The sequence below is a fragment of the Nelumbo lutea genome, chromosome 3 (genome assembly GCF_056320005.1).
Source record: "Nelumbo lutea isolate HS-2025 chromosome 3, American lotus-T2T, whole genome shotgun sequence".
Classification (NCBI taxonomy): Eukaryota; Viridiplantae; Streptophyta; class Magnoliopsida; order Proteales; family Nelumbonaceae; genus Nelumbo; species Nelumbo lutea.
In genome coordinates this window covers 65,734,823-65,755,810 of record NC_142686.1, presented here as the reverse complement: position 1 = coordinate 65,755,810, position 20,988 = coordinate 65,734,823, and the positions used below count along the sequence as shown (strand labels likewise).

At 35.2% G+C, this 20,988-nt stretch overlaps 1 protein-coding gene and 1 long non-coding RNA gene across 5 annotated transcripts; one reads left to right on the top strand and one right to left on the bottom strand.

Moving 5' to 3' along the window:
• Positions 1 to 239: 239 nt before the first annotated feature.
• On the bottom strand, positions 240 to 3,428 carry AT-HSFA5 (winged-helix DNA-binding transcription factor family protein). 2 transcript variants are annotated; one of them, XR_016110302.1, is made up of 3 exons: positions 2,892 to 3,426; positions 1,073 to 2,384; positions 240 to 513 (listed from the first exon to the last, which is right to left on the bottom strand). XR_016110302.1 is itself a non-coding variant. In XM_088979618.1 (2 exons), the coding sequence occupies exons 1-2, from the start codon at positions 3,120 to 3,122 to the stop codon at positions 1,143 to 1,145; spliced, it is 1,473 nt and encodes a 490-aa protein (XP_088835744.1). In that variant the 5' UTR covers positions 3,123 to 3,428; the 3' UTR covers positions 904 to 1,142. The 2 variants fall into 2 exon arrangements, 1 of the variants encoding a protein (XP_088835744.1); XM_088979618.1 differs by lacking the exon at positions 240 to 513 and having other exon boundaries at positions 904 to 2,384; positions 2,892 to 3,428.
• Positions 3,429 to 3,745: 317 nt separating this feature from the next.
• Positions 3,746 to 19,178, top strand: LOC148865367 (uncharacterized). 3 transcript variants are annotated; one of them, XR_016110306.1, is made up of 4 exons: positions 3,746 to 4,231; positions 17,389 to 17,613; positions 17,690 to 17,926; positions 18,019 to 18,595. It is a non-coding gene; the product is annotated as an uncharacterized LOC148865367 (long non-coding RNA). The 3 variants fall into 3 exon arrangements; XR_016110304.1 differs by having other exon boundaries at positions 3,794 to 4,231; positions 17,701 to 17,926; XR_016110305.1 differs by lacking the exons at positions 17,389 to 17,613; positions 17,690 to 17,926; positions 18,019 to 18,595 and adding an exon at positions 18,687 to 19,178 and having other exon boundaries at positions 3,818 to 4,231.
• The last annotated feature ends 1,810 nt before the right edge of the window (positions 19,179 to 20,988 follow it).

The window sequence follows — 20,988 nt, the reverse complement described above, 5'->3', positions numbered from 1 at the left end:
CCCTAGGGTAGTTCCCTAGGTTCCATAACCATATTTCCTTATTAATTATCCATAATTTTCATAAGAAAATTATAAACTTCATGTTGAAATATAGAAAATCAACATATTCCAACATATTCATTACAAGAAAATGAAGAAAGAAAAGAATATTAAAAAATTATAAGGGATGAAACCATATTTCCGTTATAGGAAAAGAAGAAAAGAAAAGGTGGAAGAAGAAGAAGAAGGAAGAAGATATGGAAGAAGAAAATGTGTTGACTAGACAACATTTAAGTTCTCCTTACTTATTGGTTCAGGTTTTGAAGTCTTTGAGGGTTCAATACAGCATATAGCAATGTTTGTGTTGATTAAACCCTAACAAATAAGAAAATAATAAAAAAGAAATTAGTATATAAACACACAAAATGAATTTTTTTATAACACACTGTACAAAACTGCTTGGCAATTAGGCGAGGCGAGCACCCAAGGGCGCCTTGTCACCTTGACAAGTATAGTTTCCACTTAAGAGAAAACCTGCAACAAAAACCAACATTCTGATGACTTTCAGCCATCTGATTCAAACATAGTTTTAAGTGCTCTAAATGAGTTTCAAATGAACTTTTCTCCAATCATTATTTTAAGTGCTCTGATGACTTTCAGCCATCTGACATTTTACATCCAGGCAGTCTCCATCATGAGACTTATTGACTGGTATGCTCCAATCATTGCAGTGATATCGGTTCTTTGACCTATGACCCAAGATATTGCAGAAGTAAAATGTCAAATGAATGCTCCATTTGTTTTATTATCCAAACATTTGAAATTTGAAAACTATAGTTCATACCAAAAGAAAACAATTACCTTTTGACCCATGTATTATTGCTTCACCAGCTGAAAACTTAATGGATTCTTCTCATAATGATGGGGATCAAATAAACATAAATCTTATTGATATGAAAGAATGGCCAAGAACTAATGCATTTATATATGGTGCAATATGACAGGTGGCCTCACATCAAATTTAACATAATGAACAGGAAAATATTTCAGATATTAGTAGATACTGGATAGATAACTAGATGTGATATCTTACACATAGTAGCACAATCCCAAGAGAGGTCCTTTATGAATCTTGTCAATGAACTTTTACACAACATGAATTATCAGAGAGTGAGCTGCTCCATATCCTTTCTGTTTCTCCATGACTTTGCATACCCTGGCTTTCTATATTCCTGATCATCAAATGAGTTTGCCCTGAAACAAGAACTTGCTTCTTCATTGTCAGAAGAGCCTGGCCTTTCAGTCAAAAACTGTTCCCAGAATAAATCATTGACCCGACCCTGGGGAACTGCAGGTCCTTGACTATTAACTGGGGCCTCTTGTGAAGAAGCAGTCACATCATCATTAGAATAATCTCTGTCCTTTGAGACAACTTTAGCATCAGTTTCTTTACCATTGACAATTGACCTCAGTGCACTGGAAGCATTAGCATCCTGGTCCAACTGAGAAACTCTAGCAGAATAATTGCTGCCACTTTCTTGCAGTGCAGAAGATGCAAGTGTTAGATTTAAATGGCACGAGATATGGCCCTCGCCTTCCTCAGTAGAAGTTATACCATGCTGCACGGAATGAAACCTTGAGCTTTCATTTTCTCTCACTTGCCCCAGCATGGGAGCATCCTTTTTCAATGCAAAAGATGTTCCAGTATCAGAAAGCTCTAATCTTTCCGGTGAAAATGAAAGAACTTCTGTTCTGATGCGTCCATCCCTCATGTCACATTCAGATGTTTTCCTCTGTGGACTCCTCCCATCTTCATTGGAACTTTGTGCACTTTGGGAAACCAAATCACTACCTGAAACAGCTGGTGAGAGCTCAAGCTTTAGCTTATTGGAGAAATCCTGGTGAAAAATATGCCCAAATTCAGACTTTGAGTTACTGCTATGGTCATCCATAAGGCTGTCATCTAAAATTTCATGAGAGTAATCAGCAATTGGTATTCGTCTTTTCTTGGTAATTGCTTCAATATCCATACATGATCCAGCCATTTGAATAAGATTCTCTACAAAAGTAGGGTTCTGAACTGCCTTGGCCAAGAAGTTCATCATCCTCAGCTGTCTCTGGCCCATTTCATGTACCCTGCGCTCTAAATCTTCCAATTGGACCTTTGTCACTGACTGCTGCTGTTTAAATGTGCAGAGGGTATTGTGAAGAGCATCCTTCTCTTGTGAGATCCTACCAATTTCTTCCTCCAGTGCTGCTCTTTCTGAATCTCCTGAAGAGCCCTGAGGCTGACTATGGCTATGTATAGGCTTCCTGCGGTGGATGTTCTTAAGCAAATGCTTCTGATCCTTTGCAAAATCATCATTGGCAAACTCCCATCTCTCTGGGTCAATCTTTCGAAATCCCTGTAAAGAAGTAAAACCACGATGTTCTCAAATCAACATTAATGATTCATTCCAATTCTGAATTTACTTTCCCAAGATCAAATGCCAGATCAAAACCCAGCATATACTCATAAAAATACCCAAATCTAACTTAACTATCAAATTCACATCCCATTCAGTCACCAAGCAAGTTACATAAAACTAACAGAAGTGTACAGAAATTTAACTTGATCTGTACAAGTGTCAATTAATACACCACAAGATCTAATTCAAACAACCAAGAGATTAAACCTTGAAAAGAAAATTCCTCAGAGGTTTACTGCAATAAAAGAACAAATCCGGCATGGACTACTGGCAAAATTCCAATTAAAATAGTTCCAACTATCAATTCAAATCTCAATTGCTCCCAAGTCAAAATTCCAATTGAAGCCAAAACACGATATTCAGCTCCAACTCAGAAGCAACAAGTGCTACTGGAAGCAGAGACAGATGCTCAAAAAGAATTACACTACTTTCTCGAAAGCTTACATAGGTGTTGAGTTGCCTGATGAAGCTGGAGAAGTTGTTGTGCTTGAAATAAGTAGGGAGGAGGAGACGAGCAAACTCCGGCGGATTCCAGACGACGAAGCTATTCTTTTTGGAACTCCAGGAGACGATTTCGTCGGTGGAAGAGTCATCGACCATGTCGTAGGTTTTCAGAAGGAACGGCGCCGGACCTCCACTGGTGCTGCCACCACTGCCAGCCTGTCCTCCTTCCATCGTCTAGGGTTTCGTTCGTTTCAGCTTTCTCTGCGAATCGATCCACTTCTGATTTCTGAACCCTAATTCTGATTGGAAGGTCAGCGTTATCGTGCCTGAGGTTGGTGGGCAAAGAGAGAGAATCCAGGCATTGAACCAACGACGACTTCTGTTGAGTCAATAGACACAAGATAGATTGATCTTCGCGGAGCGGAAGGGACTACTTCGCCATCTTTGCATTAATCTAGGTTTGACATGAAACGCGTCAACATAGAAGGAAGAGCTTACACGTAACGAGAAATCAAGAACCAGAAGGCCACCTGCACCACACGGTCCACACCTACACCTACTAGTAAAACACGGTGAAAAGAAATAAGTTGAATCCCGCCGCGTGAATTCACAAGGCCACGTGGCATCTATTTAAACAACTGTATGCAACTTGGCCGGACCAAATCCAAACTCCGACTGACCAATTCTAATCTTACACAGGTTGGGCTTAAAATTTTCAGTTATCAGTATCTAGGCTCAAAAGATTATTTTTTTTTATTTTTTAAATTAAACATAATATTAAAATTTTATAAACTAACATTGTGGCATAGCTAAGTTTTCTAATAATTTACATCATCGTTAAATATTGATACAAAAAATGGAAACTTTCCTTTATTATTCCTCAAATCTTCAAAATAAAATCCAACCAATAAAATCTTTAGCATATACAGAAATTGCAGGATGCAAAATAGAAGCTATTTTTTTATCTAGGTATGCAGATTTGAACCAACTAGAGCACTATAAAGTGAGTGAATTGCAGGGAGAAGAATAGGAGCCGATGAGGGGATAGTGGTGAAGACCTTGTCACCTACCGCAATGCCGGTTATAAGAGTTTCGGGGTAAAATGCCACCTACTGCGAGCCATTGGCGAGAAGCCGATTGTTGGGCACACCAATGGTGACATAGATCTTGGTGCAAGTGAGAGCTCAAAGAAAGAGAGTCGACGACCCAAGATCATCCTCGGATCTTGTTGCCCTACAGGCCAAAATGCAAGAGCAAGCGGCGAGTTCTATCGCATTAAATTATCTGCCTTCAATAGCGAGAGATCTTCCAACTTTGATCTTCAATTGGAAATCAAAAAGGTATGACTTTTAAGACTTTGTTTGCAAAACGATTGCAGTAATCGTTCAAAAGTGTTTCCTAGTTCCTCTTCATTTGATTTCTCTAATGAGTTTACCTAATTATCTAATTTAATCATTTGGGTATGTTCTTATCACCGGAAATGGTGATGGTTTTAACGAATTCTCCAACAAAAAAAAAAACATTCTACTTCTTCTTCGTCGACATCATAGAGGCAAATGTGGGTGATCTTGTATGGAACAAAACTAGGGTCATCAAAGATAAGAGAGAGGGGGAGAGAGAGAGAGAGAGTGAGTGAGAGAGAGAAGCACAATGAGGGACATAGAGGAGAAGAACAAGAGCACAAAATTTCCCATCATTTCTCCCTCCCAATCTCCTTCGCCTCTACAACTTGAACGAGAGGTACTCCCTCTTCAAAAGAAACTGTAAAGGCCTGTTCATTTGCTCTAAAGTCTGACATCTGAAAGTGTAATAATTACATTAAGAGGTATATTAGTATTGGTGAACTTTTCTTTCCTCTTAAGATGTTCTGAATTTTGAATTCTAAAAATTATCAAATATCCATTTTGACCCCATATATGAGAGTTTTTGTTTTTCTTTTTGGATGTATCATTGAAAAACAAAAAGTTGTATGATTGCACTTTAAGAGATAAGAGATAAGAGGAAACAAATAACCATTTTTCTCTTAAAGTTCAGATTTCCTCTTAAGAGATAAGAATTAAGAGGAAACGAGCAAGCCCTAAATTTCTACTGTCCTCTACCGCAAGCCAGTGCTAGAAGAAGAGGAAGCAAGATTTGAGAATCTCAGTGTTGTTGAAATGAAACTAGAGTAGCACGTTGAAATCGATGTTTGTGATGAAGATGACGACGATAATGACAATGCTTGTGGCATCTCATTTTTCCTCTAACGTTTTCCACTTTCCTTCATTAAAGTGGTTCAACCTCACAACTTTTCTCGATGGTCCTTCTCAGAAAAACCCAAAATAGTTTAATGGGTCCTCCAGAAAACCAACTTTTCTCAGTGGTCCTTCTTAGGCAAAATCTCCTCGAGATGAAGAAATTTCATGAGCAAAATCTCCCCACACCTAAAACACCACCACCACCACTATCTAGTATTACTTTGAGCTCATGTCAACCCTAAAATGGAATGGAAAAGACCACTAGATGAAGGAGAAGAACAAAGTTGGGATGCTCCTTTTCACTGACTATGGGCTCTAGAAAGGGAAAACCAAAAAGGGCATTTTCAACCAAAAAAGGGTAAGTTAGGGATTTTTGAAAAAAAATAACAGTCATGTGATGTCACATGTGAATGGTTTATGATGGCGCATTAACATTAAGGGAGGTTTTAGGCCATTGCTAGAAACAATAAGGGTGGTGCAAGACAATAGTTAAACAGTAAAGGTATAGTTAGTCGATTAGCTAAATAGAAGGGGTAGTTTAAGAAATTTGCCCTATTATATGCATGCATATATACATAGTTTTTTGGATAAAGCTATATGTGGACTAGAAGGCTGAATGGGTTAATGAGAAATTGACAAAATTAAAAGAGGAGCATGATACAATGGAAAAAATGTACCATGATAGAACAAGTAGAAAAGTTGAGGATTAAATGGATGAATCAACAAGAATCTTTATGGATGCAAAAATCAAAACAATTGTGGTTAAAGTGTGGCGATTCAAATACTATTTTTTTTCCACAAAGCAACCTTATTTAGGAGGTATAGGAACACAATCTCTTGGATTAGGGATGCACAAGGAGAATGGGTTTCTAGTCATGAAGAAATTTCAAGGAATTTTGTGCAATATTTCAAGTCCTTGTTTCAATCTTAAAGATCAGAGGTTTTTGAAGGATTTCAGCAATTGTTTGATTCTATTATAATTGAAAGTAAAAATGAAGTCTTAGTTGCTTTGCCTTCTAAAGAAGACGTCAGAGGGGTTGTTATGTCACTAGGTGACTTTAAGTTCTTGGGCCAGATGGAATACCTACTCTTGTGTATCATTGATTATGGGGTTTGATGGGTGAGGATTTGTATGAGTTTGTTTGTGATTTCTTTATAAACAAAATGTTCCCTAGTAGAATTAATCATATGTTTCTTACTTTGATACCTAAGCATAATAATCCTTCTAAGGTTCAAGATTTCAAGCCAATAAGTCTATGTAATGTGTTCTATAAAATTATAACTAAATTGTTCGCAAACAGACTTAAACCACTTTTGGAAACGTATTTCCCCTTTTCAATCTGCTTTTGTTTCAAGCAAGTTAATACATGATAACATTATTATAGCTTAGGAACTCATCCACTTTATGAAAAATAAAAAGAAAAAAAAGAAAAAAACTGGGAGAGGATTAATGGCAATAAAACTTGATATTTCTAAAGCCTATGATTCCATTGAATGAGATTATTTAATGTGTATTTTGAAATCTTTAGGGTTCTCAGAAAAGTGGTGTGAGCTAATATGGGTTTATTTATCCTCTTTAAGAATTTCTGTGCTAGTTAATGGTTCCCCAAAAGGTTTCTTTAAGGGGTATTTAGCAGGGTGATCCCATATCCCCTTACTTATTTGTTTTGGGAATGGAAGGTTTTTCTCGATTGATTGCAAAGGCCAATGATCAAGATAGATATCAAGGGATCAACATTCATAGACATGCTCACAGTATTTCCCATCTAGTATTTGCGGGTGGTGTTTTGTTGTTTGGTAAGGAAAATAGAGAGGAGCAACTAATTTTATAGAAGTGTTGAAAGATTTCCAAAGAATTTTTGGTTTAGAAATAAATTTTCAAAAATCTAGGATTTGGTTTAGTAAAATACCCTCCCCCAAAGGTGCTAAAATGATTAGAAGACAAATGAAAATATATGAGCTTACAGAGGATTGTAAATACCTAGGAATTCCCTTACCTTGGAAGAAACAAAAAGCAAAATCTTTACGGTATGTGTTAGATAGAATGATAGCAAAATTAACAAATTGAAATTCGTGGGTTTTGTCCTATGCTAGTAAAAAACTTTAGTGCAATCAATCTTGCAAATAGTCCTTGTGCATTATATGAGTGTGCTCCAATTTCCAAAAAAAAAAATCCATAAATGAAATAGACAGAATTCAAAGGGATTTTTAGTGGAATGAGGGTTCACAAAGAAAGGAGGTTAATAGGCAAGTTGGGAGAAATTATGTGCTCCAAAAAAATTAGGTGGGTTAGGGTTTAGAAGAGCTGCAATACTGAACAAGGCTTTGATATATAAACTAGCTTGGAGATTTTTGACTGATAATTAAGGGTGCAAGTCAAGCGGGTTGGACCGGGTTTATGGTTAACTCAAGCCTAACCCAAAAATTTGGGCTTAAGGCCCGGGCCCGGATTAAGACCGATTTTCCCAACCCAAGCCAGCTCGTACTGTAATTTGATGAACTCGGGTTGGGCTTAGGCTTGGGCCAAGCTTGGGTTGGTCAATGAATGGTTTAATCGTGTTAGGTATGTGCAGATTAGGTTCGAGGAACGTCGTAGTGCTATATGCGTCAAAATGGAATCTCTAATAGATGATTGTCTAGATCCAAGAATTTAGGGTTGAATTTTTGTGTGATTGGTCATTTAAGGATTTTGTTTCATGTGATGGAGTTTGATCGGGGATCAAGTATGGTGATGTGGCATAATCAAGACCATCGAAAGATAATCATGTAGATTTAACGATGGATTTATGGGCATTTGGGCTAATATTTGGTTTCTTAGGGTTTTGGCATGTTTTAAAGTGATTGGCATGGTTTGTTTAGACATCCGAAATATAAGAGATGGATCAAAGAAGGGATCGAGCAAAAATCGAGTGCTAGCAGTTGCCTCTCTTTGTTAGAGGTAGCGAGCTTCTAAACAACAAAGAAAAAGAAGCACCTATAGGTTTTTGTGAGGGACAAGAGGTTAGGGGAGGAAATTTTGTTGCTAGAATTTCAATCAAGGTCGAAGTTGATATAGTGCAATACCCTTACCAGGAAGTCGTAGTACCATCCCAGGCCTTAGTAGGCAAATACAACTATCACACAAGCAATAAAGTGGTGTCATCCCTAAAGAAGTCATTGATTCTTTTATTTCTTCCTTTTTCTTTTTTTTTTTTGTTAATAATTTTTATCTCTACTGACTGGCTTTGATAGTTTTGAATTTGACGATTTGAATACTTGTAACTTTGGGAATTTGGGAAACATAATTTTGAATTTTGTCATCTAATGAATTTAGATATTTAATGAGTCTTAATCTTGATTTTTGGTGATTTGGATATTTGATGATTTAATTTATTTAATTCGATAAATTTGATAATTTCAGCTTTTGATATTTGGTGACCTTAATTTGATAATTTCAAGGTTTGTTTTTTTATGAATTTAATAATTTTGATATTTTACGAATTTGATTTGATAACTTCGAACTTGATAACTTTGATATTTGATGATTTGATGATTTTTTTATGAATTTTATATTTTAATAATTCAATTTTGATTTTTTGTTATTTGATAACTTAGACGAGTTTGATAATTTTGATATTTGATGATTTGACTTTGACTTTTGATATTTGATATTTGATATTTGATGCTTTGATGAGTTTTATAATTTTGATAATTGATGATTTGACTTTGACTTTTGATATTTGATATTTGATGATTTGATTTTGACTTTTGATATTTGATATTTGATGAATTTGACGAATTTGATGGCTTTGATATTTAATGATTTGACTTTTATTTGGTATTTGATGAATTTGATGAATTGATATTTGATATTTGATGATCTGATTTTGATTTTTTTGATATTTGATGAATTTGATAATTTGATTTTGATACTTAATATTTGATTATTTGATGATTTGATAATTTTGATATTTGATGAATTTGATGATTTGATTTTAATATCTGATTTTTTGTGATTTGATATTTAATGGATTTGATAATTTTGATATTTGATTATTTAACAATTTTTTTATGAATTTGATCATTTTGATCTTTGATGATTTTTTTTATTTTATTAATTATTATTTATTATATTTTTTTTGAAGGATGTTGCAGGTGCATAACCTTAGAAGAGGGGGGAGGTCAAGGTTAACTCTTTCCAATCGTGAGCCCTTACATATCCTTGGTCTAACTTTAGTCCCGGTGTAACTCTAGGGATTAGGAGGTGTATCAAACACTGAAGTAATGTCTCTTATAGAACTAAAGAAGGAGAAGACTTCGCACTCATACAAATAGAGGAGAGAACCTACTAATGATAGGGTTCCCCAATCTATTGATAAGCTGGATCCCCCTTTTTCTTCTCTTTTCTTTCCTTTTTTTTTTCCTTCTTTTTTCTTTTCCCTTTTTTCCCTTAGTGCCCTAATCTAGGTTTTCACTGAGCCTTGGTGTCGCCTAATTGTTGCGCACCGGAGCCATTACTGGTATTCATCCGGGCCGGCAAAATTTGATCTTGCCATGATCTTATGCTTTTACTCAGAGCACCCTTTCGGGTTTTCACTCTGCCCTTTCAAGCTGTGCGATTACTTGTTATTTCTCTCCACTCATTCCTTCTCCCATCATTGCCACAAGGGGATGGGGAGACGCTTTCTTTGTCATCTGATTCCATGTTCCTATTTTTATCTTTGATTAGGGAGATCCTAGTACTAGGACAAATGTGGCTAAAGCTCAAGGGTAAGTGGGTTGCTAACACAACTTGGTTCATGGGTTATCAGGAAGTTGAAATTCTTAAAACCTTCTTAATTTGTCCCTTTGTTTCCTTCTCTCTCTCTCTCTCTCTCTCTCCATCATCTTCTTTTTTCTCTTTTCTTCTTTTCTTCTTTTCTTCTTTTTCCTCTTTTTTTTTCTTTCTTGCTTCTTTAATTCCTCCTTCTCTTTTTCATTTATTTTGCATTACCTTTGAGGACTGCTAGTATCCAAATATTGGAACGTTCAAGGAAAAGACCATAAGGCTCCACTATCTAACTAGTGAGTTATTATAATTGTATACTGGACAAAAAAGGTAATAGAAAACGGCCAAAGATGGCCTCCCTATATTTCATTGATAAAAAATTGATACATGGAATGGATTACAATTTAAGCATAGTACTTTTTCACTTGATCTAAGTTGACTAGTTCTGGAAGGTCTTTATCATCCATTCTGCTGAGTATTAGTGCTCCTCCAGATAACCTCTTTTTAGCAATGTAAGGGCCTTCAAAGGTGGGAGTGAACTTGCCATTGTCACTGGCTGATTCGGAATGGTTCTTTTGAGCACTAATTTACTCGGCTGCATGTTTTGGGGCCATACCCTCTTGTTGAATGCACATGTCGTTCGCCTTTGATAGACTTGAGTATAGGCCATAGCTCCCAGCTGTGCTTCATCTAAAAACGTCTACTGCTAATGATGTGCTTGGACCTGATTTGTCTCTAGGATCTTTGACTCTAATATCACACACAAAGATGGCACTTCAATTTCTACTGATAGGATTGCCTCCATGCCATAAGTCTGGTTCCATTATTGATGTGCAAGTTTGGTCATTAAGGCTGCGTTTGGAAGGAGTGTAAATACCAGTTCAGTGCATTATTGCACCCCGGTCCACAAAAGCATGTGTTTGGTAAAAGCACCCTCAAGATTGATGTAAAATTGCAAACTTGTCAAGATTTACATCAACCTGGGTGAAAAACTACTTGGATTTTTTCAAAGTAAAACTTCACACCCTTCTTTCATCGAGGGAAATAAGCGAGGAGTTTACCCTCATCCACCAGAATGATGTGGTCGAGTAATGGCTATTTTATCGTTCACAACATCTAAGATCTGAGATTCCAAGCATCTGAATGTTTGTTTGAGCGTTCGAGCCTCTAGCTATTTTCCCATTCAAGTCGTTGGTGACTTCTACATTCAATCTGAGTGTTTGTGCATCTAAATCTGTGTCAATAGCCAAGAAATAGATGCTGATGTTGATTTACGTTGATCTTTTACCCTCTTTAGTCCACTCATTCTAGTGCTGGTGAAGTTTCTTATTCATTTTTTTCCCATCTGAACTAGTAAAATAGATGTTGGTGCTGAACTTTTTTTTTTTTTTTTTGTAATTTTTCTCGTGTTCAAAGCTTCTTCAACCTCATCATTTCCAGATCTCCTTCAACATACCCATTTCCAAGACCTTCTTAAACAGCCTGAAAGTAAGAAATAGAATGTTCTCCACCTTTTCAACATTTTCAGATTTGTAGTTCTAATTGACTTGGGCGGTATCTTGTAGTAGCATTTTCAGATCTTTACCTTTGTACAGAGCTATTCAACATTTCCCCTGTATTTTGTATTAGGTTTGAATTTATAACATCCTTAGATATATTCTTAGCTAGTAATATTTTTTTATTTTTTATTTACATTTTTGGTCTGCATAATTTTTTCCCCTCTGGGTGAATTAAATTAGATCATAATCTCTGTTAACATTTGAATGGTATATGGCTTTGATGATGGTTCATTCTTCTGTTTAACTCATAGATTAGGTGTATTCTCTTTGCTTTTGTTTATATAGTCATTGTATTTCTAAGCTCCATTGCTTTGAGTATTTTGTTCTTCCCTAGAAGATTGTAATTCACCACCTCTGAGTCACTTTCAATTCATAAATCACCACCTCTTTTAGCTTCAGTAAAGAGGAACTCAAACTGCTTCACTTTTATGAGAATGTCAAGCAAAAATAAAATTCTAGAGTTTAGTCTGTTCAGCCATTTACTAAGGAAGCTAAATTGGCTTCCTGAGTGAACCCAGATCAGTTAAAACCCACTGCTGGTGTAATTAATCAGGTTTCCAAAGATCTAAGACTTTTTGGGGATTAATTCTAGTAGGATAGCATTTTGGACCATAAATAAGCTGCTCTACTTTTATTTATTTATTTATTTTTTATTTTATGTAAATGAGCTAATTAAGGCCAGTATTGGGTATTGTTCATTGCTGGAATTAGGTGCTTTTCTCACTCTGAATGTAACTCACTATTACTGATTTCTCATGTGGAAAGACTTGAGCTCAGTACCTCCTTCATTGTGTAAAAGGAAACCCTTTTGTTGTAGAAAGTGGAATATTCTGCTACTGATACCAATTAGTACAATCCATTCCATTAATTTCCAATGGAAACAAATTTTTTTCAAGACAAAATGAAAGGCAAGATACAAAGATGATAGGACATGCAGAAAAGTCATATAGTCAAGAAAAGAAGGAAGAAAAAGGAATGGAAAATGATAGGATATGTTTTCAAGAACTGTAATTAGTTAAACCCCAGGTGTATACTCTGTTTCCCTTCCCTAGGTTACATAAATTGAACCAACAACTATTTTTTTATTTCCCTAGAAGAATAATTTATGGAACAGAATTAATCTCCTCAAAAAGGCACATTCAACACCTTGTTGGAACATCCACCTACAAGTCCATTCTTCAGAGAACTTTGGTTTATTCTTTGACTTGAAAAAAGAAAAACTACTTCTTGACAATTTCAATTAGTTGTTCTTGTCTAATGATTAAATCATTCTACAGTTGGAGGTTTGGCATTATCACCAAATTCCTTTCAATGCACGGATTTCTGATTCCCCCTCTAGGTATATGGAAAAGATGAGACCTAAATTACAGGCAAACACCGGAACATGATAGCCATTTCCATATACACGACAAACATCCATAATTCAGACTTAGCTGAGTTGATATAGTTCATCTGATTAGTATATATATGTAATAGTGTCTAAACATTTATATAAGTATATTCTTAACAAAATTATATTAACTAACATCACAATATCATTGTGTTTTCCATTAATACCATATTTACTTTTCAAAGAATATATGCATCTTGTAGGGATCTCAAAGTTTCAACTTTAAACTTGATAACAATAACCAAAGAATTTTATTAGTTGTTAAATGGAGAAGGGTAGCAAACACATCAATTATTGATTTGTTACTTGCAATTCAAATTCTGAAATCCTAAATCACAATCCTATCTTAAGATTCTTAACAACAAAGAAATCCTAATACATTTAGAAAGTTAAATCTTTTGGTTTAAACTATTTAGATTTTAAAAGTATGAGGGGTTCCTAGAGACTTAGATACAAAGCTAAGCACATAAATGGATAAAAGCCAAAAAGAATTTATAATATTTCAAAAGATTATTAGCTCATTTAATTAGTAAGAAATCACATTATTAACATGAAGATTGTGGCCTTGTATTTCAATTCTTACACCAAGGCTTAGCACTTAGTCTTTATTTATTTGCACTAGTAATGGATGAATTGACTAAACAGATTCAGGAAGTCCCATGGGGCTTGTTGTTTGCTAATGATACAGTCTTAACAGATGAAACATGTTAGTACTTAGTAACAAAAGGTTTTAAAATAAGTAGTACTAAAACAAAAAATATGCCAGTACTTAAGGAGATGAAGATAGTCTTATTGTTGATCAAAAAATAAATAAACAGGTTGCAAGCAAGCTTTAACATTAAGATTAGAAAACAAAGGTTAGTTGAGTTATCTATATACACAAGGAAAAAGTTATGGTACTTTAGGAGTACTATACTTATGTTACACCAAGGATCAAAATATTTATGCTGACCAATACCCAAAATTGGATATTGTTGTATCAATACAGACCAATACTCAACCTTTTTTTTATTCTTTAAACAGACTGAGAGGGATCAGGGAAGCCTTCCCAAGCTATGAAAACCCTCATACCCCTCTTTGTCGATGTATCTATGGGTCTCCATGGCCTTGGATATGGGCATATTGTATCAACATTTTGGTCTTTGTGTTACATTAGAAAATCTGTGCCTTTAAACTTAAAATTATATTTACATATATGCACACATCCATGGCTGCATATTTGAACACATAAATACTTATAAACATAAGAACATACATATTTGTCTAATGTTTATATATAAATAATTGTTTGAAACAAATATTAATATATATAAATATGAAGACTTGTCAAGATTGGATCGGGTCAGGTTCGCCAAGCCTCAACCCTAACTTAACTTGAAGCTAATTCAGGTTCAGATTTTTCAACTCTAACCCTAATCTAAACTTCAACTGACCCAGCTCAACCCAACTTTTTCTGGTGTGGTTCAGGCTAACATGGACAAAGATGCACCTTTACCCAGAATTGTAAGCAAGTGACTGAAGCCCAACAAGGCTGCACCCATTTGACCAAAAGACAAACATTCTGCCTGAGAAAAATGTGGACAATAATTATAGATAAGTAAATGAGGTGGAAAATTAAGAACTACCAACTCATCAGTACTTGAACCAGAAGCCTAAAGCCCCTTTAAAATTTGGTCAACTACCTATACTGCCTAGTGGCACAGGTTGATATGTCTGTTAGTATAGTTTCTACCTGTGGTATATGCAACCAAATTGATAAAGAAAACATCTTATAGGACAAGCATATATACTTCAACTTTGAGAACACAAAATTTTTGGTTCATAAGTTTGAACTTAGAGTGCAGAAGGTGAAAAGATAAGCACTTACATAAACTACAAATAAATAAGTAGCAAATTACATCCAATTCGGGTTGCTTTTCTTTAGATGGAATATCAGAAGGAACCTGAACAATTTCGAGAAAAAAAAAATGGAAGAAGAGTTCAAAGGAATATTAGATATAAAAACAAAAATATCACAATTTTCACTTCTAAAAATATTTTACATCTAACCTGGTTTAAATTTTGTGGTTTCCCTTGAGCTAAAAGAATCAGTGATAGAAGAAAAAGCATGACAAGGTACAAACAAAAGCACAAGCTAGTCATGTCAAACTTGGGAAAACAGACATGTGGGTGGAAATCCTAAACATGCTGAACCAGTTACACCACCAACCAATAGATACACTGCACTGGAATATCAGGCTACTAGAGATGCTAGTCTTGTTGGAGAACTAGATTAAACTGGTTGAGGCAACCAGGTTACAGATAACTGATGTCCTACAAGCCTCGTGTGAGTTGTGACCAGTTTATTTGTGATTATTTCTTATTCTCGAGATATTTTTTAAGAAATAATTCAAAACAAGTGGCAAACACCTATACTACAACCATTAAGAAGCCTGTTGCTTATGATCAAATGTGCCTTAATAATACTACTACATTTATAGGATCATCCTCTTAATCCTTTTGATCCATAGGTTAAACCAAATTGATGAGGCACAACTGTTTTGAATTTATCACTGAAACAGTTTTAAAAATTACGATGTTGACCTAACCCACCTATTTTGTGTTTTACACAAAGCTTCATGCTGGTTAACCAACCTATCTAAGATCTAGATCCACTTTGAATTACACATCATTCATTCCATCCTAAACCTATTTCTAGAAAAGAACTCCAAGCTAACCCAGGTTACCAAACTAAACACAATATCAATCTAGTTTTGGTTTGTTTTGCTTTGTACAACTCCCAAGCCAGTTAAGCTCTGATGACAATTAGGTAGAGCCATGAAATCTGCCACGATAATGTTTCATGTAATGCATTCTGACAATCCAATAGAGTGATTAATCAAAATATACAAAACTGTTTTTGTTTTTTGAGAAAAGGTAATGTATTATATTAAACTGAACAAAATATACAAAGTCCTGATAAAAAAGGATTTGCACAGGGGAAAACATTTTGAAGCTGATTACACTAAAAGATCTAGATACAATTATACAAAAATATTCCTGATATAAAAAACAGAACTAAAAGGTATATCCTCTAGTTGTCTATGAATTTCTGCCCAGGAGTAAATTATGCCCCATAAGCCTTTTAAAATTGTATCTACTGTGTTGTGTTTATTTTCAAAAAGTTGCTAAGGTATATCCCTCTAGCTGTCTATGAACTACTGCAAGATCTAAAGTTGGGTCACTTCCAATAGATTGGTCATAGAGGATAATATCTTCTTGCTTAGCACTGTAACTCTTTTCAAGGTATTTATAGGCAGCTTCTATATCTGCATAGGTATTCTAATCACTTGGCTACAGAGCATAAAACACTTAATCAGAGGTTTTCCTCAGATAATGTCAATTTACACCAAACATACTATAGAAATATTTTGTTTTTTTTTTTTTCATTTTCTTCCAATGAGAAAGAATGAAGAGATTCTTTTAAAGAAAAATTAAACCTGAAATTAACCTTCCCAGATGATTGTCCACACCCAGAATAGTCATATCTGCATAAAATTGGAGCATTAGAAAACTTCAAAATTCCTCATGGTTCAAGATCCAAAAACAAATTACTGACATGAGGTTAGATTCGTGCAAGATTGGAACCATACCAACAAATGTGGGTTATGGTTGTTAAATGTAATGAAATCTGACTTCAAAATAGCACCTTCACATCAAGTAGCAGACCCCTCATTGAATCAAAACCCATTTTTATATGTAGATAGAAGAATCTCAGCTGATTCCCTTGTAACAAATTGGGTTATAAATCCTAACTGTGTAAAACAATCTAGATCAATGAATTAATTGGCCATATTATGTTGTTTATTCATTCTATACATGCTTTTCAAGTGGAATATGAATCTGTTGAAATTTGGATTCCCTGTGCATAAACAAGTGGGCTAATGCATAAACAAGGTTGTTCATTTTGTCTCTAGTCTCTACAAACTACAATGCCTTTTTTTTATCAGCCCAAAATTTAGACAGGCTTTTTTTTTATCTACAAACTACAATCCTGTTTCTATCTCTTCCCATTCAGCAAAAAATTCATGCCACCAAATATGTGTATAGCCTCTTTAACACCCTTTGGCAACTTCCAATAGTGACATGCTAGACACCCATGAACACCTGGATAAACCTACATACTTCAAAATGAGCAGCATAGTGGGATTGGATTTATTCATTGTCTTCAAATCATAAAAGTTTCATGGAAGCATGATACCTGAACAATTTAACTGTTCAAATTGTGTTTATCTCCTTGTGGTATATGTAGATGATCCATGTTTTTATGTTTTCATTTGATGACTAGAAATGAGGGCACCACATGATTTTGAATGACGCAAAAGGTTTGTTGTGGTCATATCTATCATCCTTAGAGTCTACCTCACTATTGTTATGATGGCATATCACACATTATGTGAGAGCCCAGAGCAAAGGGAGGTTAGAAGCATAGGTTTATGAAAAGCATATTTAATAGTGAGAAGTCATGCCTCTCACAAATTAGGATGCTGAGGGGATGCTTTGATTCACTATGCAATTTACTCAGGTTGCATTGAGACCTCAAACCAAGCCCCAATTTAAATGTAGAAGAACAAGTAGCAATGTTCCTTCACACAATTGGCCACAATGTAAGGAATAGTACATTCCATGTAAGATTTGGAAGATCGCAAGAGGCAGGGTTGAGGTCATACCCCATGTTGGTTGTACAACCTATTGGAGAGCACATACCCCAGAAATCAGAAATGACCCTCAATTCATGTCATACTTTAAGGTATGTTCAAAGAATGTATATTGATATCAGTTGAACTTCTCCATTCAGTCCATGACCCAATGTGATATAATTTTAGTTGAAGTGTAGGACTGCATAGGTGCTATTGGTGGAACACATATCCCATGCAAGGTTCCTATTGAAGAACAAGCTAGATTCAGTGGAAGGAAGGGGAAAACCACCCAAAATGTGTTGGCTACTATCACCTTTGATTTAAAATTCACCTATGTCTTGGTTGGTTGGGAGGGGTCATCTACAGATGTGATAGTCCTATATGATTCTCTACAAAGGAAGGATAAACTCAATGTACCCGAAGGTAATATGCATAAGAAGTTTCTCAAAACTTCTTAAATTCCCTCTTTTGGTTCATGAATTTGATCTAATTTTCTTTTACTAATCTACATGTAGGAAAGTATTACCTCATAGATGCAAGCTATAGAAACATGCCTAGATTCTTAGCTCATTATCGAGGCACAAGGTACCACCTCAATGAGATTTGAGGTAGGTTACAGGAATCATCAAGAGAAATATTCAACCATAGGCATTTCTCATTGAGAAATGTAGTAGAATGTGCTTTTGGTGTATTGAAAAAGTGATGGGCCATTCTAGAGGCGGACTCACATAGAGCTGAGACCGAGGTTGAGGTTAAGGATGATATGCTAGTGGGGGACAACCTAACTCAACGACTCCAAAGGAATGAACTTACAAGGTGGTCATCCTTCAAAGATCAACTTGGGTCGGAAATGTTTAAGGATTGGTAGAGATCCCGATGTTGAGTTTAATGAGTGTATTAGTTTTTTATAATTAAAGCTATGCCTTTATGATTATTGCTAATTTAATGCTCTCTTTGACTAAATGTTGATTCATCTATTTTTTGAATAGTTGATTTTTAGTTTGGTACTATGGCTAATGTGGCAAACATCATCTTTATGCTTTTATTACTAGTAAGAAATGGTCATCATCTTAATTTTTATTGTTGTTATAATCATTATTATTAGAAAATAATTTTCACTTTAATATAAGGTTGATTTATTAAACATTTTACATTTATTTCATGGGATGAAATTGGTTATTAGGAATGGTGTCAGGGAAGGACACTAGAGATTCGTTTGCTAGTCATCTAACAGATCGACAGTCTGAAAAGAAGGCATTGCCAATATCATGTCCAGTCATATCAAAAGCAGAGCGTAGTCGGCAGGTTTGATGGAATGATGCAATGGATAAGGCCATGATAGCGCTCTTAGCCGAACAAGTTTCCCTTGGCAACAAGGTAGATAAAGGCTTTAAAATATCTGCATACACCCATGTATGCAAGGAAATGACTGATAGGTTTGGGATAGAACTGAAAACTCCCAACATTAAAAGTAGGATGCACACACTAAAACCCATTTACTTGGAATAAAAAAAATTACTTGTTATATCTGGTTTGGATGGAATGAAGCAAGAAACCAAATACAAGCCGACACACAAGTTTGGTAGGAGTACTTGCAAGCAAACCAATGCATTGAGTATTATACTAACTTGTAATGTTATTATTACAAATGACAAGAAATCCCCAACTATAAAAATTTGGCTTATTGAGTGCAGGCTAACCCACTTGCACACTGTGTGAAATGACGAGTTGATGGAAATGTATGATGAAATACAATTGGTACTTGGGATGATCAACCTAATGGAGATTATGCAATGATAGGAGTTGAGCTAGAAGAAGAGGGGGGTTTGGGTTATAGTGTTGGGGGGATTCCTTTGATGTTGACGATGATGCTGAGGATGGTGATGCATCCACCCTTATTGCATGCACTGTAAATATCAATGATGACGATGGTAAATCCCATACCAATGTCTCTCCTACAAGTTTCTCATCATCAGGGGCAAAGAAGAGAGCACATGGTACAAAGAATAAATCATTTGAATATTTCGTTGAAGCAATGGACCGAATGAATGAAGGTATTAAACAACTTATAGCAGTCATGACAATGCAAAGTAAGGAGGAGTTTCTTAGCAAATTGTGGACAGAAGTGGACTTGGAAGGGTTTGATATCCATGTCCTAGATGCAGTATTCAAGTATCTAGGTGGAAATGAAAGTGAGGCTAACCTATTTCTTGCTAGGCAAAAGCCGTCCCGAGCCCATATGGTATACAACATCTTATCAAAATTACCCAGATTTCGGATGCGTTAGACATACTTTAAGCTTTCTAGACTCTAGGATTAACATCATTACTATCTTATCAACATTCACAAACTATGGTTTATGTCATTTTTTTTTATAGTTCACACTCATGACATATTTTGATCCTTTATTTGAATTAGAAACAACATGTTTTGTTGAATGTGAACTTAACTAGCAATTGGTTCTACGTAGCTCTAATGCTTATTGCTCTATATGCAAATTCACATACTTTAGTTGATACAACATTTATGATATGGTTACATATGTTTTTTTCCTTTTCTTTATTTTATTTTGTTGATGAAACAAATAGTTAATCAGGTTTTGGATAGGAATAGATTAATGGAGAGGGCTGGTTTGAGGGTTTGGACAAGTCCACTGAAAAAAAAGGAAAATAGAATGAAACAAAACAAAATCTTATTAACTTCTCTCTAACTTTCTTACACTCTCAATTTGTTATTTGAATTATATGAATTAACTTCTCTCTAACTCTAGTGAATACCCCTAAAATGAATGCCTCTTCTTTTTTGAGAGCTAGATATCTCATCTTTGTTTTCTTTCATATCTACTATTAATATCACTTCAATCAGTCTAGAAATAGTGTGTTTGAATCAGGAATTTTATTTGAATCCACCCCACCGTCAGGTATTCATGTCAGATTAGCTACAGGTTTTTCCTTACTTTAGAGTAGTATGCTTTTGAATTATAATGGTAAAAGATGTGCATAGATATAAACTTTTCTTTCTTTTGCAAAATGATTTAACACCTTCCCATTGTAACTTAGGCATCCATTAGAATTGAGGTTTAGTTTTGAACCAGCTGATTGAACCAGCTAAGACCTGATCCCTTTAATAGCCTAGGCACCTATAAATTGTTGGGAAAATAAATGTTCTACAAAGGAAATCTAACATACATTTTGGAATGTCAGCTACAAAAGGGAGTTTGGGGGATATTAAATGTCGCTCAGTGACCACATTAGTTGTATCTTTTTCTTCAAAGTGGCCAGTATTGTAATTATCCAATCATTTGACCACTTGGCTCTGTTTTTCTTGCAAAAAAATTTGTTGATATCTTGTTCTACTTGGGTAGTTTTGGTAGGAAAATAGATACCTTTTGTTATCTCCCTATCAGCCTGATTGGAATTTAAGTCATCCTGCACCCATATTTTCCTTCGACTTCTTATCCACTATGTCATTAATTGGAGACGACT

What these genes read in the sequence shown, in the direction of transcription:
- AT-HSFA5 (XM_088979618.1), bottom strand. Translation starts at nt 3,122, where the DNA reads ATGGAAGGAGGACAGGCTGGCAGTGGTGGCAGCACCAGTGGAGGTCCG. An exon ending in TCAGGCAACTCAACACCTAT is followed by an intron (nt 2,385 to 2,891) that starts GTAAGCTTTCGA and finishes ACTTCTTTACAG; the next exon opens with GGATTTCGAAAGATTGACCC.